The 18,467-nt window shown below is 56.3% G+C and overlaps 1 protein-coding gene across 1 annotated transcript; it reads left to right on the top strand.

Moving 5' to 3' along the window:
• The first annotated feature begins 1,701 nt into the window (after positions 1 to 1,701).
• On the top strand, positions 1,702 to 16,722 carry SKOR1 (SKI family transcriptional corepressor 1). The gene is made up of 11 exons (XM_015873208.3): positions 1,702 to 1,994; positions 2,291 to 2,590; positions 3,159 to 5,122; positions 5,187 to 5,277; positions 5,650 to 5,757; positions 5,877 to 5,945; positions 6,185 to 6,259; positions 6,327 to 6,401; positions 6,821 to 6,886; positions 6,997 to 8,478; positions 15,589 to 16,722. Exons 3-10 carry the CDS (start codon positions 3,176 to 3,178, stop codon positions 7,092 to 7,094), a joined length of 2,529 nt encoding a protein of 842 aa, XP_015728694.2. The 5' UTR covers positions 1,702 to 1,994; positions 2,291 to 2,590; positions 3,159 to 3,175; the 3' UTR covers positions 7,095 to 8,478; positions 15,589 to 16,722.
• The last annotated feature ends 1,745 nt before the right edge of the window (positions 16,723 to 18,467 follow it).

Genomic DNA, 18,467 nt, shown 5'->3' with positions numbered 1-18,467 from the left:
GCGTATCTCTGCGCACCCGCGGACGCTCCGCACGTCGGGGCGGGCGCAGCTCTGCCGGCCCGCAGGGAGCCGCCGCCCGCTTCCTTTGTCAATGTCCAGTAATTAAAATGTCACCGTTTAATTTTCAGGCCTCTCGGAGCAATCTTTTCCTAATAAAGAGTGTGATCGAAGCGCTCCTTCCCCCCCCCCCCACCCAACCCCCCCGCTCCCCGCGAAGGGCCGCGGAAGGGGCCGTAAACGCAGAACCGCTGCGGATCGATGGAGAGAAGCCCGGATTGATCGGCCTCTAAAATTAAATTTATTGGGGTCATGGTTTTATATGGTGCTGATACAACTGTTAAATGGGGAACATTCATTTCCAATAGGAGGCGTTTATTAAACTTCCACTGAATTAGACCGCCGTGATTTATGTGGCAATCTCGGCACAGCCCTCCAGGAGGGAAAGGGAGAGGCAGAGAGGGTCCTTCCGCGGCCGTCTCCGGGCGGTTATTTATTTATCTCCACCCCCACCCCCCCGTGCCACGGCTCCATAAGTTTTAACCGAAATTATCCGCCGGGCTCAGCCGGGAGCGGAACGGCCCGTGGGTCCCGTCGGGGCGCCCCGCACCGCCCCGCACCGCGCAGCCCCGGGGGTGGGAGTTGGGGGGGGGGGGGTCGGGGGAGCCCCGCAAACTTCCCCGCTCCCGCGTGCGACGATCGTTGAGCGTTAATTAGAAATTCATTACAATTAAAAGCCGCGCGCACACGCCTTAATTACATCTGATTTTTAATTCCGAATCCGTGTTTACACAGTAAGCGAGACGTACCTCCTGATTATCCCCAATACTCTTTATACTGTACTAATTATGTAAATTAAACCTAATTAACTGACAAAAACTGCAGTCAATTCAACTGTTCGAAGATAACGGAGGCGGCGAGGAGCGGAGGGGCCGCGGCCGTTCCGCGCTGTCGGGGCGATGCGGTGCTGCGGGGACGGCGGAGGGGGACGAGGTGGAGCCGCGGCTTTGAGCCCCTCGGGGCCCCCCGACGTGAGGTGCCCCCGGTGGGGATGGGGCGCCGGGCTGCGGCCGGCCGGGGCACAGCGAACAACGTGGGTACCCCGCGTGTTTAACCCCCCACCCGTGGGTCCACCCCGCAAACACGAAAACAAGCGGTGAGAGATGCGGCAGCTCCGAAGGGTTTCAACTCAGTTGCCGGCTGGAGGAGGAGCGGGGATAAATAATTAAAAAAAGAAAAAAAAATAGAGGGATAATTAGCGGCTCGGGTTGCGGTCATTGCGGGAAGGCCGAGCCCGCAGCTCCAGCCTTTGGCTTCTCTCCCCGCCCCGCCCCGACGGGGCGCCCCGCACCCAAATAATTGCGGGGACTCGCAGCCGCCTTCGGGCTGCGCGGAGCGGCCCCAGAGCGGGGACACAGCGCCGGGATCGGCTCCAGGGCCGCGTTTCTCTCCGCACCGCATCCCCGCGGCAGCGGGATAAAATAATCATAAATAATAAACAACAATATAGAGAGATAAATATATATCTGTAAAAGCGATAGCCGGGGGCGATGCGCGCCGTTATTAACTTCTGTTTGATCAGTGTAATTGCGCCGATCGCGGCCGGACATGATGATTAATTACAGTTTAATTAATGTGGCCGTGACCAACCCACCCAGGGCGGGGGTGACGAGCCGGGGGGGGCCCTTCCACGCCGGCGGGACCGAAGGCCACCGGAGCGGTTCCCCGGTTCCTACGGCCTCCGGTCCCGCCGCCGTGGAGGGGACCCCCGGAGCGAACGAAAAACCGCGGCCGTCGCCCCCCCCTCCGCCTCCTCCCGGCGATTTCGTTACCGCCCCTCTGTCCCCCATCCGCGCATCCTCACCCCCCGGGCGGAGCTCTCATCCCGGCTACGGAGAAAAGGGGGAACGGCGGTGAGAAGGAAGGGGAAGATTCGTTGGGGCCCTATCGGTGACCCCCCCGGGAACGAGGGTTTTCGTTGCATCCCGCTCCCACCGGTACGTTACAACGAACCCCGGGGGGCGGCGCGGGCCGGAACGCGGAGGGACGCTCGGAAATGCGCGGAGGGGCGAAGAGATGCGCGGAGAGCTGCGGATCCCGCTCTTACCTCGGGCAGACCCGGGCGGGTCCCCGCTCGCTGGCGGCCCCCCGAGCCCCCCCGCCCCGCTCCGCTGTGCCTTAAAGCCGCGCCGTGATTGAGCGGAGCGCATCGGTGATTGACGGCCGCGGGGTCCCGGAGGCAGTTAATGTAAATATGCTGGTGCTAAGTGGGTGTGTCTTCCCGTTATTTTAGCTGTCACCGGATCAATGTGCGGCGGCTCCAAGTACGGATCCGGATCCTCCCTCGGCGGCGCGGTTGCCCACTCGCTCTTGTTGCATCGCGCCCGGGCGGACACGGAGGAAGCGGCCGCCCCGCAGCAGCGCTGAACGCCCGCACCGCACCGCACCGCACCGCACCGCGGGGAGGAGGGGGCCGGGGGGGCCCGCACCGCTCCCGGCGGCGGATGAGCGGCCCCGGGGCGGCGGATGAGCGGCGGCCCTTAACCCCGAGGAGCGCGGGCCGCTCGCACGTCCATCCCGGCTCCGCGCCGCGGTAAGTGATGGCGGTGCGGGGCGGTGCGGGGCGGTGCGGGGAGCGATTTGGGGAGCGGTTCCCCCGTTCTTTCGTGCACCGAGCGCGGAAGCCGCTTACAGCCCTCCTCGTTAAGCCAATTTGCCTCCCTCTCTTCCCTGCTGCTACGTGCGGCGGGGGCTGCCCGCCCCGGCCCCTATAATCCCCCTCCCCGCCCCTAATCGCCTCCCGGGGACGCGCGGCTGCAGGGCCCCGGCTCCAAGTTTCGGCCCGGCCGGAGCCGCTCCGCGCTCCCTGCGGTGCGGTGCGTTGGGGTACGGCACAAAGAGACCGGTGCGCGCCCCCGCGTCCCCATCTCCATCCCCGTCCCCGTCCCCATCCCCATCCCGTCTCCTGTTCGGACGCCCTTGGCCGCGGCTGCGGAGCGGCGGTGCGGTGCGGTGCGGGGCCGCGCGGAGCCCTCCGGGGCCGCAGCCGGGAACGTCCCCGCGGCTGCGCTCGGTGCTGGGGGCCGGGGAGCGGGGGGAGGACCGGAGGGGCCCCCGGAGCGCTCCTCACCGACGCCTTTCGCCTCTATTTTGTTTTGCAGGGGCGTTTTCGGGGGGAATGGAGGCGATCGGCAGTCAGCTGGGAAACGGGAGAGATGCAAGCTCCTCCCCAAATTCAAAGCAAGAGCTGCAGCCGTACCAGGGCTCCAATACCCTGAAGCCCAACCAAGTGGGTGAGACCTCTCTGTACGGAGTGCCCATCGTGTCCCTGGTCATCGACGGGCAGGAGCGGCTGTGCCTGGCGCAGATCTCCAACACTCTGCTCAAGAACTACAGCTACAATGAGATCCACAACCGGCGCGTGGCCCTGGGCATCACCTGCGTGCAGTGCACGCCCGTGCAGCTGGAGATCCTGCGGAGGGCCGGGGCCATGCCCATCTCGTCGCGCCGCTGCGGCATGATCACCAAGCGGGAGGCCGAGCGGCTCTGCAAGTCCTTCCTGGGCGAGCACAAGCCGCCCAAGCTGCCCGAGAACTTCGCCTTCGACGTGGTGCACGAGTGCGCCTGGGGCTCGCGGGGCAGCTTCATCCCCGCCCGCTACAACAGCTCCCGCGCCAAGTGCATCAAGTGCAGCTACTGCAGCATGTACTTCTCCCCCAACAAGTTCATCTTCCACTCGCACCGCACCCCGGACTCCAAATACACGCAGCCCGACGCCGCCAACTTCAATTCGTGGCGCCGCCACCTCAAGCTCAGCGACAAAACGGCCACCGAGGAGCTGTCGCACGCCTGGGAGGATGTCAAGGCCATGTTCAACGGCGGCACCCGCAAACGGACCTTCTCCCTGCAGGGCGCGGCCGGGGGCGGTCCCGGGGGGGGCTCTCCGGCCGCCAAGGCCCCGCTGCACCCCCCGCCTCCCGCCGGCCCCGAGCTGCCCCCCGCGCACAAGAGCCTCCGCTGCGGCGGGCAGGAGGTGCCGGGGGAGCGGGGAGCGCTGGGGCTGCCGTCGGGGCACGGCGGGGCAGCGGGGGGGCACGGCGGGACCGGCGCGGTGCGGAGCTACCCGGTGATCCCGGTGCCCAGCAAAGGCTTCGGGATGCTGCAGAAGCTGCCGCCGCCGCTTTTCCCGCATCCTTACGGCTTCCCGGCCGCGGCCTTCGGACTCTGCCCCAAGAAACAGGAGGACGCGCTGGGCGGGGCGGGGGGCGGCGAGGCGGGGAAAGGCGGCGCGCTGCCGTCGGGGATGTTCTGGGGCCCCCCGCACCCGCACCCCCCGCAGCCGGCACAGCCGCCTCACCAGCCCGGAGCCGCCAAGGACGCGGCCGTGTACCCCTCGTTCCCCATGTTCTGGCCGGCGGCCGGCAGCCTCCCCGTGCCGCCCTACCCGGCGCAGAGCCAGGCCAAAGCGGCGGCCACGGCCGTGGTGGTGGCGGCGGCGGCGGCGGCTGCGGCGGCGGCGGCGGAACCGTCGGGGCGACACGGCGAGTTGGAGGGCTCGGAACCGTCGGGCAGCGGGCGGAGCAGCGCGACACCCCAAGAAGGCTCCGGGGCGGACGGAGAGCGCTGTCCCAGCGCGTTGTCCAGGGCGGCCGGCGAGGAGGAGCGCTCCGGGGACGAGGCCCTGCTGGGCCCGCTGCCCCTGCCCAGGAAGGGCAGTTACCTGTCCGCATTCCGCCCGGTGGTGAAGGACACCGAGAGCATCGCCAAGCTCTACGGCACCCGCGAGGCGTACGGCGGGGCTGCGGCCCGAGCGCCCGGCTACCTCTCGCCGGACTTTCTCAGCGAGGGCAGCTCCAGTTACCGCTCTCTGTCCCCCGGGGGTGACACGGCCGAGGAGCCCGAGGTGGACGTGGAGTCCAACCGCTTCCCCGAGGACGACGAGGAGGAGACCGCCGCCCCCGCGGAGGAGCGGGAGCCGCCGCCGCCCCGACTGCTGCCCGCGCCCGAGGAGCCGCTCCCCGCCGCGGAGGGGCCGGAGGAGAAAGGGGTCGAGGTGTCGGCGGAGGAGGGGAGCCGGGGCCCCGACGGCAGCCCCGAGCGGAGCAGCAGCGGCGGAGCCTACGAGGTGCGGGGCCGGGGCCGGGGAACGACTCGGGATCGGAGCCGAGCCCTGACCCGCTGTTTTGTAGGTGTACGCGCCGGAGCGGGGGGAGCATCTGCAGCCACTGAAAGCCGCCGCGTCCCTGGGAGCCGCTTTCCTCTGCACCCCTGAAGCGAAGGGTAAATCGCACCGCGGGGGTGAGGGGGGGGATCGGGCGCCGCACGGACCCGGCGGGGGCCTCCGGAGCTTCGCTTTCGTTTGGCGGCTTTCGGGAGAAAAAAAGACAGCGAACGGATTTTGGAGGGGGAACGGGACGAGGAGCCCGCAGGGCCCGGGGATGCCCCCGGAGCGGCCGTCGGGAGGGCTCGGGGAGCGGGAGGGGGCCGCCCGAAGGGGCAAAGCTGCCAGCAAGCTACTTTCCAACGGCAAAGCGATTAGGATGTCCTCTAAGAAGGTTTTAACGAGGGCTTTGTCCTTAATTATGTAATTAAGGATATATCAGGACCATACTTTCATTGCTTACGGTTGAAAATCGGTTTATTAACTTTAAGAGCAAGATAAAGAAGACAATCACTCGACAGCAGAGGATTTAGAGACCAGAAAATCCTATCAGGACCAAAGGAGCGTCTCGCATCCCAGCCCTGTAAATACTGACAGAGGTAAGTCCTCACCGCGGGGCGCTGCGCGGCCACCCAACACCCTTCCACCCCCCCCCCTCCCTTTCCCCCGACGGTGCGGACGGAGCCGAAATAAAACCACCACCACCAAACCAACGCAGGAGAAGAGCTCGGCATGGAGGTGGCGGCGACGCAGTTGGTGGAAAAGGACATCGAGAACTTGGCCCGAGGTGAGTTGGGGGCGGCCCCGTGGGGTGGAGCGGGCGGTCGCTGCGGGACCCGACGGTAAAGGGAACCCCCCAAACCCCCCCAACCCGGCCCCACATCGCGGCTCGAGGTCTTCGTGCTTTCCGCAGGAGTGATTAACTCCTGTGATTAATGCAATGTAATGCGATTAGCGCCGCGCTGAGCCGCTCCATATGGAAAAGCTCGAGATCCCCCCAAAACCCCGCCGCGTGTTTTTCAACAGACGAACTGCAAAAACTCGTCCTGGAACAAATGGAGCTGAGGAAGAAACTGGAGAGGGATTTCCAGAGCCTGAAAGGTACCGGGGGAGCCCCTCCCTGCGGCCGGGGCCGGGGGGGGCGGCACTGACGGCGCTGTGCCCGCAGATAACTTCCAGGACCAGATGAAGAGGGAGCTGGCGTATCGCGAGGAGATGGTGCAGCAGCTGCAGATCGTCCGAGGTGCGGCCCCGTCGCGATTCTTTCCCTCCCGTTTCGTTTCATTTCATCGTTTTATTTATTTTAACATCTTTTATTATTATTTTTTCCATTGGTTTTATTTATTTTTTTTCATTATTTTTAATTATTTTATTCTTTTTTTTTTCTTTTATTCTTTTTAAATTCTCTTATTCTTTTTATTCTTTTATTTGTCTGATCGCGTTTTATTATTTCCTCTCATTATTTCATTGTACTTTTACTCCACACTCCGTCTCTCTCCATCTGGGCTCCCCGAGCCACCCGCGGGCTCTGCCCCTTCCACCCCGTTAAACCCCCGGCCGAGGAGTGACGTTCCTCCACAATCCCCCTTCCCCTTTACCCGCTCCCCTCGACGGGACGGCCGTTCCCTCCGGCTCATTTTGATGCTCCCCCTTCCGCTCCAGACACGCTGTGCAACGAGCTGGACCAGGAGCGGAAAGCGCGTTACGCCATCCAACACAAACTGAAAGGTACCGGAGCAGGAGGGGGGGGCTCTGCCGTCTAACGCGGGGTCAGAACCAACCCCCCCCCCCCACTCCCCGTCGGTGGGGCCGGGGCTGACGCCGGTGTCGCTTTGCAGAGGCCCACGACGCGCTGCACCACTTCTCCTGCAAGATGCTGACCCCGCGGCACTGCACGGGGAACTGCTCCTTCAAACCGCCGCTGCTGCCCCAGTGACCCCCCCCCGGACCCTCCCCATTCCCTCCCCGAAGCCATGAGCCCCGCGGCGCGCCGCAGCCCAGGGCAGAGCCCACGCAAAGCCATTTCCACGAGGAGCCACGTGTACATAAGGGGACTCGGAGCTCGGCCCTCTCGGACTGGCAATAGGGCGGGACCCCCCCGGGCCCCCCACCCCGCTCCGCGTCCTCCCCCTTCCCCCCCTCCCTGTGTGTCCGCTTCTTCCGCCCTTGTCCAGACTGGAAACAAACGTGGCTATGTGCAATGGATATAAATGTACTGTGATTCTCTTGGTACAGTATTTGTTGGATTTTTATTTATTTATGATGTATATTTATTTCCCCCACCCCCCTCCTCCCTCGGGCCCCCTCCTGCCTCACCTTCCCCCCTCCCCCCCCCCGTACATTTCTGGATGTGACAGCACTTTAACGGGCGGTTCGCGACTCCGGGGGGGCACCACCTCTGTACGGGATTTTGGTTCTTTAATAAAAGCCGACTTTAAGCACCGCCTGCTCCGTGCGGGAAGGGGGGTGTGGGGGGGTCGGTGGCTGCGGGCCGCCCCCTCGGGGCGCACAGCCCGAGTTGCCCTCGCTGCAGCCGCCCGCACCCCGCGCAGTTCCCCGCTCCTTTCTCCTCCCCCGCACCGCAGCCGGGAGCTCATTAATGCCCATTTATATGCTCGTTTCACACATGAAAGTATCACATTAATGAGCTCCGGGAGCTGGTTGGGAGGGGGGTTTGCGCACCTTATAGCCCGAAATTCCAGTTCCCATCCCCAGCGCCGCGACTCTGCGGGACACCCGAGTGCAGCGCGGCGGGGGCGGCCCGGGGGAGCTGAGGAGCTGGGGAAGGGCAGGAGAGTTTGGGACGGGGCTGCGCCTCGGGCAGGGGGTTCTCCGGGCTGCGGGTACAGCGCTGTGCCCCGGGGATGCCCCACGGCCCGGGGGGAGCCGCGTGATGCCCATCCCAGCGGGTCACGCACCCCAGAACGCGGATCGGCCGCGCTCAGCAGCCGCTGCGCATCCGAGAGAAGCGCTGCAGTTCCGCGGCCTCGGCCGCCACCGCGTGGGCGCAGCCGGAGGAGCAGCTCCCCCCCCCCAAACAACCCGTCGGGGCAGCGCGGCCCGAGCCCCGCTCGGCTCCAGGTGGGTTCCGCAGCCCGGGGTTGGGCTCAGCTGGGCGCGTTGGGCAGCGGGAGCGGATCGCCAGCACCTGGGGCAGGGAGGGGGCATAAAAACCAACGGGTGGCAGTTCAACCTCCTCCCCTGGGCTCCCTTCTGTCCTTGGAGCTTTGCTTTTGCTCTGAGGAGAACTCCCGTGGTTTGTTTGGGGACGTCAGTTGAGTTGCAGTGCTTGACCTTAATGGCATCTCGTGTGCGTGCAGGTGAGCATAACAGGGAGGGGTTTTCTTGCTGGGACACGGAAGGGATGCAGAGATTGGAGGAACTTTGAAAGAGAAATGGATAAGAAGTCAGGATGGGGCTCTGCAGGCTGAGAGGCTGCCAGCTTGTGGGGGTGAAGCAGTTGGGCCTCTCTGCAGACTGCAGCATCTTGCATTGTGTGCTTTCTTTCTCCTCTCTCTGGTTGGGTTGCTGCGGGTCACTTGGGATGTGGCACAAAGTGACCCTATGGAGGAGCCTGACCTGGGCCTCTGCCCATGGTGGGAAGCACAGCATTGCTGGCAGCACTAAGTGCAGCGCCATCACACCCCAAAGAGCTGCTGCAACCCATAGGGGACCCAGCTGTCCCCCCATCACCATGCCCACCCCTCCCAGCCTCTGCTCTCCCCATAGTAGACTGGGGACCCCACCAGTGCTCACCTACCCTGCACATCTCCCAGCAGCGTGGGCGCAAAACCCACTCCTTGTCTTGTATTAATATTTGCACACTACTTAGCTCTCATTAAAATGTACTTTGCTGAATTTAATATGCGACATCAAATGACACAACGTATTAAGTGCTTAATATACTAGAAATTATGAAACTATTATAGTCTAAGTAATATGAAATAATTAGAGTGAATTAAACTTCAGCAGCACAATGAGGGAGAGGCTTCACATTTTTATTATTTAATTTTTTTCCTAGTCTTAAAATAGTTGGAAGCAGTAATAGGCCACCAAAATAAACGGGCAGAGTTAGGATTTTTAAATAATTAAAGCAGGAAAAAGCCTGGAGTGCCTGTACTTGAGCCTGTGATGAATTTGAATGGGGAGAAGCAGAAGGTCTGTGTGCTGCAGCTGATGGAGTTGTTCTTTCAGGCCAGTGGCAGAGCAGCTCCGAGGAGCTGAGCAGCAGACCTGCAGCCTGGCCAGTGCTTCTCCCCATATGCTGCTCCCTCTTGCACGTAGGGCTGCTTGCAGGCCTGGTTTGGGGTGGTGATGGCACGCTGTCTGCTCTGGGCTTTGCTGCTGTGTCACCTCTTGGTTGGAAGATGTTTTGCAAAGCTGCTTTTGGAGGGAATACGAATGTCAGACAGCCCCAGAGCATCTCAAAATGGCAGCGGCTGGTTGGAGCTCTGCTGCTGGTCCTGACATGTGCTCCAAGCTGTTGTGCTGAAGTTGGATGCAATGGCATGTGGGTCTGCAGCACCTGAGTGCAGTGGGGTCAGCTCTGCAGGATGCCAGGAGATGGCGTTCCCCGTGCCCAGATGGGCTTCGGCTGTGCAACCCCCATGGAAACTCCCAAATTACCCCTCAGGGATGCAGTATGGGGTACAAACATGCCCTGTCTGTGCTGATGTTTGGGATGTTGGGGCAGGAGAGCAATGGGGGATGTGGGGACTCACTGTCCTGTGTCCAGATCCCACAGCTCTGAGCAGAGGGAGTTGAAGGAGCTGGAATAGTTTGCCTTGAAATGGTGATGTCAGGTGGGAGCAGGTCGCTGACCCTGTGCTGGGGGCTCCCCGGTGGCAGCACTACAGATAATTAAGGATGCTCTGTCCTAATGCAAGTACAGACTCTACTTTAGCAAACGTCTTGGGCATCATGTGTACCCACAACTCAACACAAAGTGTCTAAAAAGTATTCACTTTCATTTTATATGGCTCTTGGATTTTCAGCTTCTATTTGCTGTTGGTGACAAGGAAGAAAAATAAACCCCTCTCCTGTCAGTTGGGTCCCAGCTGTGTTTGGCTGTGAGGGAGAGCTGCGTGAGATCCATAGGACAAGCTGCACAGAGACTTTGGGTTGGGAGGGGCCCCAAAATTTGCCTGGCTCCGGACCCCGCTGTGGGCTCCTTCCTCTCTGTGCATCCCATGTGGTATGAGCAGCAGCAGTGAGACAGCCCAGCCCCTCCTTTGCACCTCAACAGCCTTTTTTTGGGGGGGTAAATCCCCCAGATGTGATTGTTGCCTGGCTGGAGGCCCTGCTGCCCTCACCCCGAGTGCTTGGTTATCTATGCAGTGCAATGTGGGGCTGCTCTATTCAGGGTTCACTCAGGTGGGTCAGGGAAGGGATCGAGCTGAAGGTGGGCAGCTGCAGTGCCTGCATGCAATCAGCTCTGGCTTTAATTAGGCTGATGGAGGTCTGGGTGCTAACGAGGCTTTCTGTATGGCGTGGCTGGGAGGACGGTGTGCAGTTGCATAAATCCTGCATTTACGCTCATGTAGCAAAGTGAACGCTGCAGCTTTCATCTCCCATCCTCTCCCCCTTCACTATCATCTTTTTATGCTCAAAACTCCTTCCTTTGATCTCCTCCCAGCTCCTAATGAAGCTGTGGCCCCAGCTCTGCATGCACGTGAGCTCTCCTCCTGAATATTTTGCACCTGGTGCCACCGGCCCCGCTTCAAAGCAGGGCTCTCACTGGGGCCTTATGAGCTGGGCACGCACATCCAGTGGTGGAATTTGACACTAACAAATGAACTCTCATTATTTTCCTGTGGAACTGAGCCACTGTTGCCACCGTGCGGGCGTTTGGCAGAGAGATGCTCTGCAGCCTCAATGCTGGGGCAGCAGTGATGTGTCTGCAGTCCAACTGCCCAGAGCTGCCCCTCTGCCATTGCTATGAATCAGTGCTAGTTGCTACCGGTGTGCAATGGGCTGCACCACTGCAGCTCCTGCACCTGAGGAGTAAGGAGAGGAAGGGATGCTTTCTGGGAATCCTTTGCTTCTGCTGCCCTGGCTCTGGAAGCAGGCAGCCTTCAGCTGCTGGGGCCGTTAATGTCACCTTTCCCAAGTGCTATGCTCACAAAGCAGCCTGCCAAGTATAGCACGTCTTAATTTGCTCCTTTCCCATGCATTCCTGGATTTACAGCTTGGTATCGTCTGGCTGCTGCTCGCTGGGAGGGGTGAAGCCCCTCTGGAGGGCTGCTCTGAGCCTTGTGGGTTCCCATGCAAAGCATCACCTAAACAGGGGTTCAGGTTTGACTGGGCAGAAATTTCTCTCCTGGCATCACTTATCTATGCAGTGATTGCACCCAGCAGGCTTCTGTCCCAGCACCCATCCGCTGCTCTGTGTTCTCTTTAAATGCTTTTCAGGTAGTGTGGATTTGGCAGCACAGCTGTAATGTGTAAAATGAAGAGAAAAAGAAACAGCTCAGGAAAAATTGCATTTTCGGTGATGCCCGAGCTGGGCTGAAAAGTACATTTGCAGTCGCTTGCCATCTGCAGCAACTTGTCCAAAGCAAACATTACCCGTCGGACCAGGTCTGGCTGCGTAATTGCCATAAACCATCACGAGGGCATCCAGAATAGCACAGCCCTGGAACGACTTCGAGGATTAGGTCCTACTCCCTTGAAAAATAAACCTTGGCAAAAGCTCAGCTCTCCCTAATAAAAATTCCATTTTCACAGCTCTAATCAAGTTTTCCAGAGCCACGATCCAAATTAGGATCTGCGTGCAGAATATCCGACCCAGGAGGAAGGGATGGAGCGGTGCATGGAAGCAGTGCCAGGCTGGAAATTTCCGAAGCTCTTAGAGGTTCACCTGCACTGCAGTGCAGACCACGTCCCCTCCGTGCGCAGCTCACAGCCCTGAGCTCCTGCTTGCAGGTGGATGGTCACACTCAGTGCTGGAGGAGTGCTGTAAGGCAGCTTTATAAGCACTTTATAAGCACTGAAATTGCTTTCTAGCATTATTTCCGCCCCTGGATCCAACCGTCCATCATCAGCTTTCAATGCAAATGTATTTTTTAATGCTTGTCTTGCAGTGTTTTGCAGACAATGGATCCATTATTGTCTTGAGTTCAGATGGCCTGGTTATACATAACCATGGTCATCCATATAACCTCCTTATCCTGCTGAACGGTGTGGAGGATGCAAACAAACAACGCTTGCTATGAGAGCAAATGCAGAAGTGATCCATGCTGCACAGTCACAGCGGAGGTTGGCCATTAAGTGTTGTAGAAGGGAGGAAAACCCAACTACAGCCCATCTTTGTGGCTGGGCCAAAAGATGGATGGGAAAACTCAGGGCAAGATCCAAAGTGCTCACATGGGCTCCTAATTGTGGAAACACGCCGAGTATGTGATACAATATGAAGTTACGTAACACCTTTTATGAAATTCTTGGCGGTAAAACAATGCATAAAAAGAACAGATGTGGCAAATTGCAGCCCCGGTCTGATCCCTTTCTGTAGTTTGGTTTAGTGAAAACAATGGAGTTGATTTAAATTCATCTTATTTAATTTTCTTTCTTCAAAATGTCCACAGGCAGGGAAGTATTTGAAAGAAAAGCAAACAAGCTCCAAGAGCAAATGGGGGCTTGTATGGAGAGCTGTGAGCTCCAGCGAGGGGTGAGGGATATGGGGGGCCCAGCCCAGCTCTGCCTGTGGGGCTCTTACTGCTGTGTGGGGCATGACCCTGAGCTGTGTCCCTGGTGGCAGAGCAGCTCAGTGAGTCTGAGCTTGCCCAGGTCTCTGTATTTTTTGGGATGGATGGTCCCTCATTGAGCTGCTGTTTGTGTAAAGCCCTGAAGCAGCACAAGGCAAAACTTGGTGTCCCCACAGCACCGGTGCTGAGTGGAGCCCAGCTTCTGGCCTCCAACCTATTCCCAGCCCCATGGGTTTCTCACAAGGTCCCGGGCTGTGGGGCTGCACGGCTGATAAGGGGCTGCAGGCTCTAATCAGAGCTGCATCTGTGTGCACTGTGGCTCCTGATGAGAGCAGCAGGCTCAAATAATGGACTCCAGTTTGTTGTGGTATGCAGTGCCCTGAATATGGGCAAGCTGCTGCTAAAACCAGACCCAGAGCTTTGGATAGCAAAGCAATGCTCTGTTGCTGCTGCACAAGCAAGAAGTCCACAGTTGTGGCTGGGGGTTGTTTGTTATATTTTCTGTAACTCTCTTTCTGCTTTCTGGCTATTAGCATTGCATATAGATGGTTTTGTACACCAGCTCATGTTCTGGGTCCATTGATACAACAGCTCCCTAATACCCACACTTCCCAATACCCAGCCCCAGCTCTGCTCTGGGATGGCTTTTAACTATGGCTGGCTTAGTTGTGCCATTAGCTCTTGGTATTGTCTGAAGGATTTTTGTTCTTGGGTGGAAGAAAACAGCAGGATGTTTTGTGTGAAAATAGGAAAAAATGGTAGAAGCAGCTGATTTTTTTTAATAGACAAAAGGCCTTCCAGCTAAAGGCTTCGACTTGAAAAAAGGAAATTTCAACAGGAAGAGGGAAGTGACTGTTTTGAAAGAGTTCGGGTGGAGGATCAAACTGAAAGGATCTTGTGCAACTCTGCTTTTTAGGTCTCATGCTAAATCCATGCGTTTATTCCTTACCGTAGGGAAATCACTGAGGAATGCTAGGAAAAAGACTGATCTCTGTTGTGGCTGGAAGCTCACAGCACCTTGCAGGGTCACATCCTGATATTTGTCTGGTTTTGAGTTCTTTCTCACCTCCTCCCCTCCTCTCTGCTGCTGTAGTGGCACAGCTGGGGGCTCTGATAAGGGATGGGGAGATAAGGGGCTCTCAGCCACCCCTCCCTGCCCTGCAGCTCCTGCATGCTAAGGCTCAGCTCTCAGAACCACATGAGCTCTGCTAAGTGTGTGGAGAAGTGGCTCTCAGCTGCAATGGGTCTCATGCTCCCGTCTGGGGCGGACATTCATGTACAAATGTCTGGGGGGGAAAAATGATATGGGGAAAAGAATGAAAGCATACTTAGTAGAGAGCAGGATCCCTTAAACCAGCACCCACTGGGTCTCTCAAGAGGATGCTTTAGAGCTTTGGAACAGGTTTACCTTGAGTAAAACTCATATTATTGATGCAGCAGAGTGGGCACAGGCACACCCTGAGGGAGACAGGTAGGAATGTGGCTCTGCATTGCTCTCAGTGGAAAACAAAAGGGTTTCTGTGACAGTTGGAGCAAGTGCCAGCCAAGAGGCATGGGCTCCTTTCATCCTGTGTTCAGCTGCAGAATGTTAGCAGCAAGTTTCATCCCACTGGCAGCTTTCCTCACCCTGCTCCATCAGGTGGGCTGAGAGCAACATGGGGATGTGCTGCAGCATAACTGAGAAAACTAACTTTTGTTTAATGCTGCTTATATCTCAGCAATGTATGGCCACAACATGGCGTTCTACTGCAGTCTGTTTGTGTCAAGGCAGAGGGAGCAGAGCACGAGGAAACTGTGGTGGGACTCTAAGCTTTGTGGCTTGCCCAGTTCCTAATGCAGTGTGTGCTGCCTTTGTCACAGGGGTGCTGGTGCCGTGTGTTTAGCTGGTTTGGGTTGTCCCTGCTTGGAGTGCTTTGGTGTCAGTGGGGCTGCGTGGGATAAGTTACGACGTCAAAACACAGGCATCTCCCATTCTGGGGTCAAGGTTCTGCTCTATAGCTTGGAAACCCATTAGTCCATCAGAAAGCATATGGCCAAGAACGGACAAAACATCTTGTGTTTGGGTCAGAGCTGTAGACAAAAGGCCCTTTGTGCTGGGGGCTGACAGTGACAAATAAAGAGGAACCTGTTGATCTAAAAGAGAAACTGAAGATTATGAAAAGATCACGTGGCAAGGAAAAGGCCTTGGCTGTTTGTCTGGGTGTCAGTCCTACCTGTCATTAAAATGCAGTTTGTCCATAGAAATCCTGCCTCCTGCACCGGTGTTTTTCTGTCCTACAGACACTGCTACCTTACAGCAGGAGGGGTTCCCTTAGCTGTGTGTTAGGTGCTGTGCAAAATAATCAGTTCTTATAGATTCTTCTGGCAGTGTCAGAAACAGTAACTGCTGAAAAACCATCTACCCCACCGTGCTTACATGGACACACACACAAAGCAATGGTAACAAACCCCAGATAATTCAGCAGAGTTATTGGAGGTAAACCAAAAGCTGTGCCTGACACTAATAATAAGCATATTTCCCAAAGGTAACATTTGATTTCTATCCAGAGCTGGACTCTGGATTTGAAGCTTTGCCTGCAAGTCGTTGTGTAGCAGATTAACTGGGACAATACAATCTGTGAATAGCTGTGAAGCCTTCGGCCAGCTCTGAAGGAGCAGCAGTAGAGCCTGGACGTGGCTGGGCTGCAGAACACTTCACACATCATGTGTTTTTTTCGCACTAAACAGGGAGAAAACAGAACTGTTTTGGTTTTGTGGGAAGCACATCTGGCAGCTGCGTATTTCTTATCGGCCTGCAGAAAACACTCCGAACAGAAAGATTGCTATTGAACGCTGATGGGCTGCCTAAAATGACCTCCAGAGCCTACGGAGCGCACCATGGATTTATAAAAGATCAATGATAGCCCATTATGTTCTGGGTTGTATCCGAGTTCATCATCCCAGGGACGCTGTGCTTCCTGAAGGAGACCTGTGGAAATGTGGTGGACTCAAAACAGGGACAGAGTAAGAGCAGAACACTGCTTCTCTGGTGTTATTTATCTCTGTAGCTGAGGTGGGGAAGGTGGCCGGGAAATGTAAAGGCAGGGGGGGAACAGCCCTGGCTGTTCTTTAAGCACTGGATTGAAATCAATGTAGATAATGCACTTGGAAGGACTGCTTTGTTTATTGGTTTTCAGTCAACTGCCGGGCTGTGTTTCACAGTGGTGATGTGATGGTGATGTCTTTGCCAGTAAGAATATACCTGAGGGAAAAGAAGTCCACGATTCCTTGCAAGCAACATTTGGGGAGCTTAGTCTGGGATGCCTCAGTTTTCTATACCAAGGAGTGCATATCTAGGGCTGCTGTGTCTCACTCCTGGCAGTACAACGTGCTTCTGAGCTCTCTGCAGCCCATTCTGAAGGCCCAACAAACCCCATTTCAACACAAAATATGTTGGGCAGTGTGAGATGCCACCCCTCACTCACCGCAGCCCTACACACACACCCCAGCACAGCAGAGCTGTTCTCTAACCACCGCTCTCCCTCTTCTTTAGCGGCCTCGATTTTGGCCCCTGGAAATCAGTGATAAACTCCCAGTGACTCCAGTGCTGCTGGATTAGGCCTAGGGTCCAATTATGCTCATTAAAAGCACAAACCAATAATTCACGGTTCGAAGTAGGCTTGCTATGGACAACACCAGTGGGGATTTAATGCGCTATACTGGAGACGATGCTTAAATTTTCCTATTTATATATGCTTTGGGAGAACAATTTTATGGGTAAATATGATCTTCATTAATATTTTTCTTTGTTAATTCACTGACGCTAGTAAAGAGCTTTGAAGATGAAAGCACTGGATGCAATAAATATTAAGATGACTCCAACTTATTTTAATGTTGCCAGCATTCCAGCTCCACCATCTTTCATCCAAGAATCTCAAAGTACTTTCCAAACACTAATAAATTTCCTTCCAGCAGGCCGGGGAGATATCTCCTATTATCGTCGTCCCCATTGCATAAAGCAGAGCGTTTCACTCCATGACGTGGTCAAAGGCAGGCAGTATGGCAGGAATCTATTTGGGAATGATCCAAGAATTCCAGATTCCCATTCTCCTGTCCTTGCTGCTTGACAGCATTCCCTTTGTGGGAGTGTGGTGTGACACTCACCTGCGCGGTGCCTTCGCTCGTCAGGTGCTTTTATGGGCTGCCCTTGAAACAAAAAATAGACAACAATAAAGTGCCACACCCAGGGCAGGAGATGAAGCAAACTGAAACCTTCTTGTGGAGGCAGAATCTCAGAATCCATTCTCAAAAGGCTGTTAAAATGGAAATGTTTTCTCAGATAGAACACAGCTGAGGATGTGCTGAAGGGGAGAGCACAAAAGACCTGGGCTAAAGAGCATGTGCTGCAGCTGAACTCCTCAACCCTCTCCAAACCAGAGGCTAAGCTAATGATGAGACATGAAGACCGTTCAGAGACAGCATGACTCCAGCAATCCATGAGAACAATGCAAAGTTCAAAAATAGCAGTATCGACTGGTGGAAAAACAACATACATATAATTTTCAGGTAATTACTATAGTATAATTAGCCCTCTTGTTTTCCTGAGAGCCAGCTGAAATGGACTGTGCTTGCTGCTCGAGCTCAGCTTTATTTACAGTGTTCCCAGGGCTGAAGCGATCCTTTAAAAAATCGAGATGAGGTAAAAAAGTAAAGACACGAGTGCTTGGTGTGAGATAGCATCTCCGTGCTGTGGGTGGAGGCTGGCTGCTGGCGTCTCTGTCAGCATTTCATCCAGCTCTGCTCCCAACCTCATTAGACGACATCAGAGCTGAAGGACTGAGGTGCAGGAGCAAAATCTGCTCCTGTGCTACCTGTGTTAGTTCCCTGCGTGGTCTTATGGGGGCAATAGAACTGGAAAGTGGTGTGATGCGGGGAGCAAAGAGGCTCAGACTGCAGCACGCCTCTATCTTGTTCCAGATCGCCGCCTGTGACCGATGCCCTGTGCAAAATTGTTACAAAACAGGACGGTGTGGAAGTGCTGCATTCACACGTGCGGTGCAGTGGGGGTGCAAGGAGTGCACTGTCACAGGGATTTACTCTCAAAGTTCTGGAAAATGTACTATCTTGAGCTTATTCATTTTTTTTCTCTGCCCCAGAATGTTCCTTATTAGGAATTATTTGGTATCTGTAGAACATAACGTAACCTGTCCAGTGATGGGGCCTTGCAGTTTGACTAAAAATCACTTGCAATCAAAATGGAAGAGTTTGTCCAAAACGAACGACTTGGTTTTGTTGGTGTTGTAAGCCCACGTGGTTTATTATAAACCTCCCTCACCTCTATGAAGGTATTTGGAAGCAGAAGCAACTTTCTGCAGCTTCCTGTCTTTGGGTCTGGGTTGCCCTTGGCCTGGGGAGGACTTGGCAGTGGCACAGCACTGCACCCTCCATGGCTCAAGGTGAACCAGCCACAGTGCTTTCTGCTCCTTGTTCCTCATCTGCTGCTGTGAAAATGGGTGCTAATGGGGAAAAAATCACAATTGTGACTCAGCGAGGTGGAATTTTGTTGACAAAATCTGAATTCAGCTCAGCCAAAGGAAATGCTTTTGCAAGTGTAGATGAATATCTCA

The sequence above is a fragment of the Coturnix japonica genome, chromosome 14, assembly GCF_054131305.1.
Source record: "Coturnix japonica strain WE chromosome 14, WE-NBRP24, whole genome shotgun sequence".
NCBI classification, from domain to species: domain Eukaryota; kingdom Metazoa; phylum Chordata; class Aves; order Galliformes; family Phasianidae; genus Coturnix; species Coturnix japonica.
The sequence above is the reverse complement of the archived record's forward strand: the minus strand, read 5'-3'. Positions and strand labels throughout refer to the sequence as shown.

What these genes read in the sequence shown, in the direction of transcription:
- SKOR1 (XM_015873208.3), top strand. Translation starts at nt 3,176, where the DNA reads ATGGAGGCGATCGGCAGTCAGCTGGGAAACGGGAGAGATGCAAGCTCC. An exon ending in CTGCACCCCTGAAGCGAAGG is followed by an intron (nt 5,278 to 5,649) that starts GTAAATCGCACC and finishes ATTAACTTTAAG; the next exon opens with AGCAAGATAAAGAAGACAAT. An exon ending in CATCGAGAACTTGGCCCGAG is followed by an intron (nt 5,946 to 6,184) that starts GTGAGTTGGGGG and finishes GTTTTTCAACAG; the next exon opens with ACGAACTGCAAAAACTCGTC.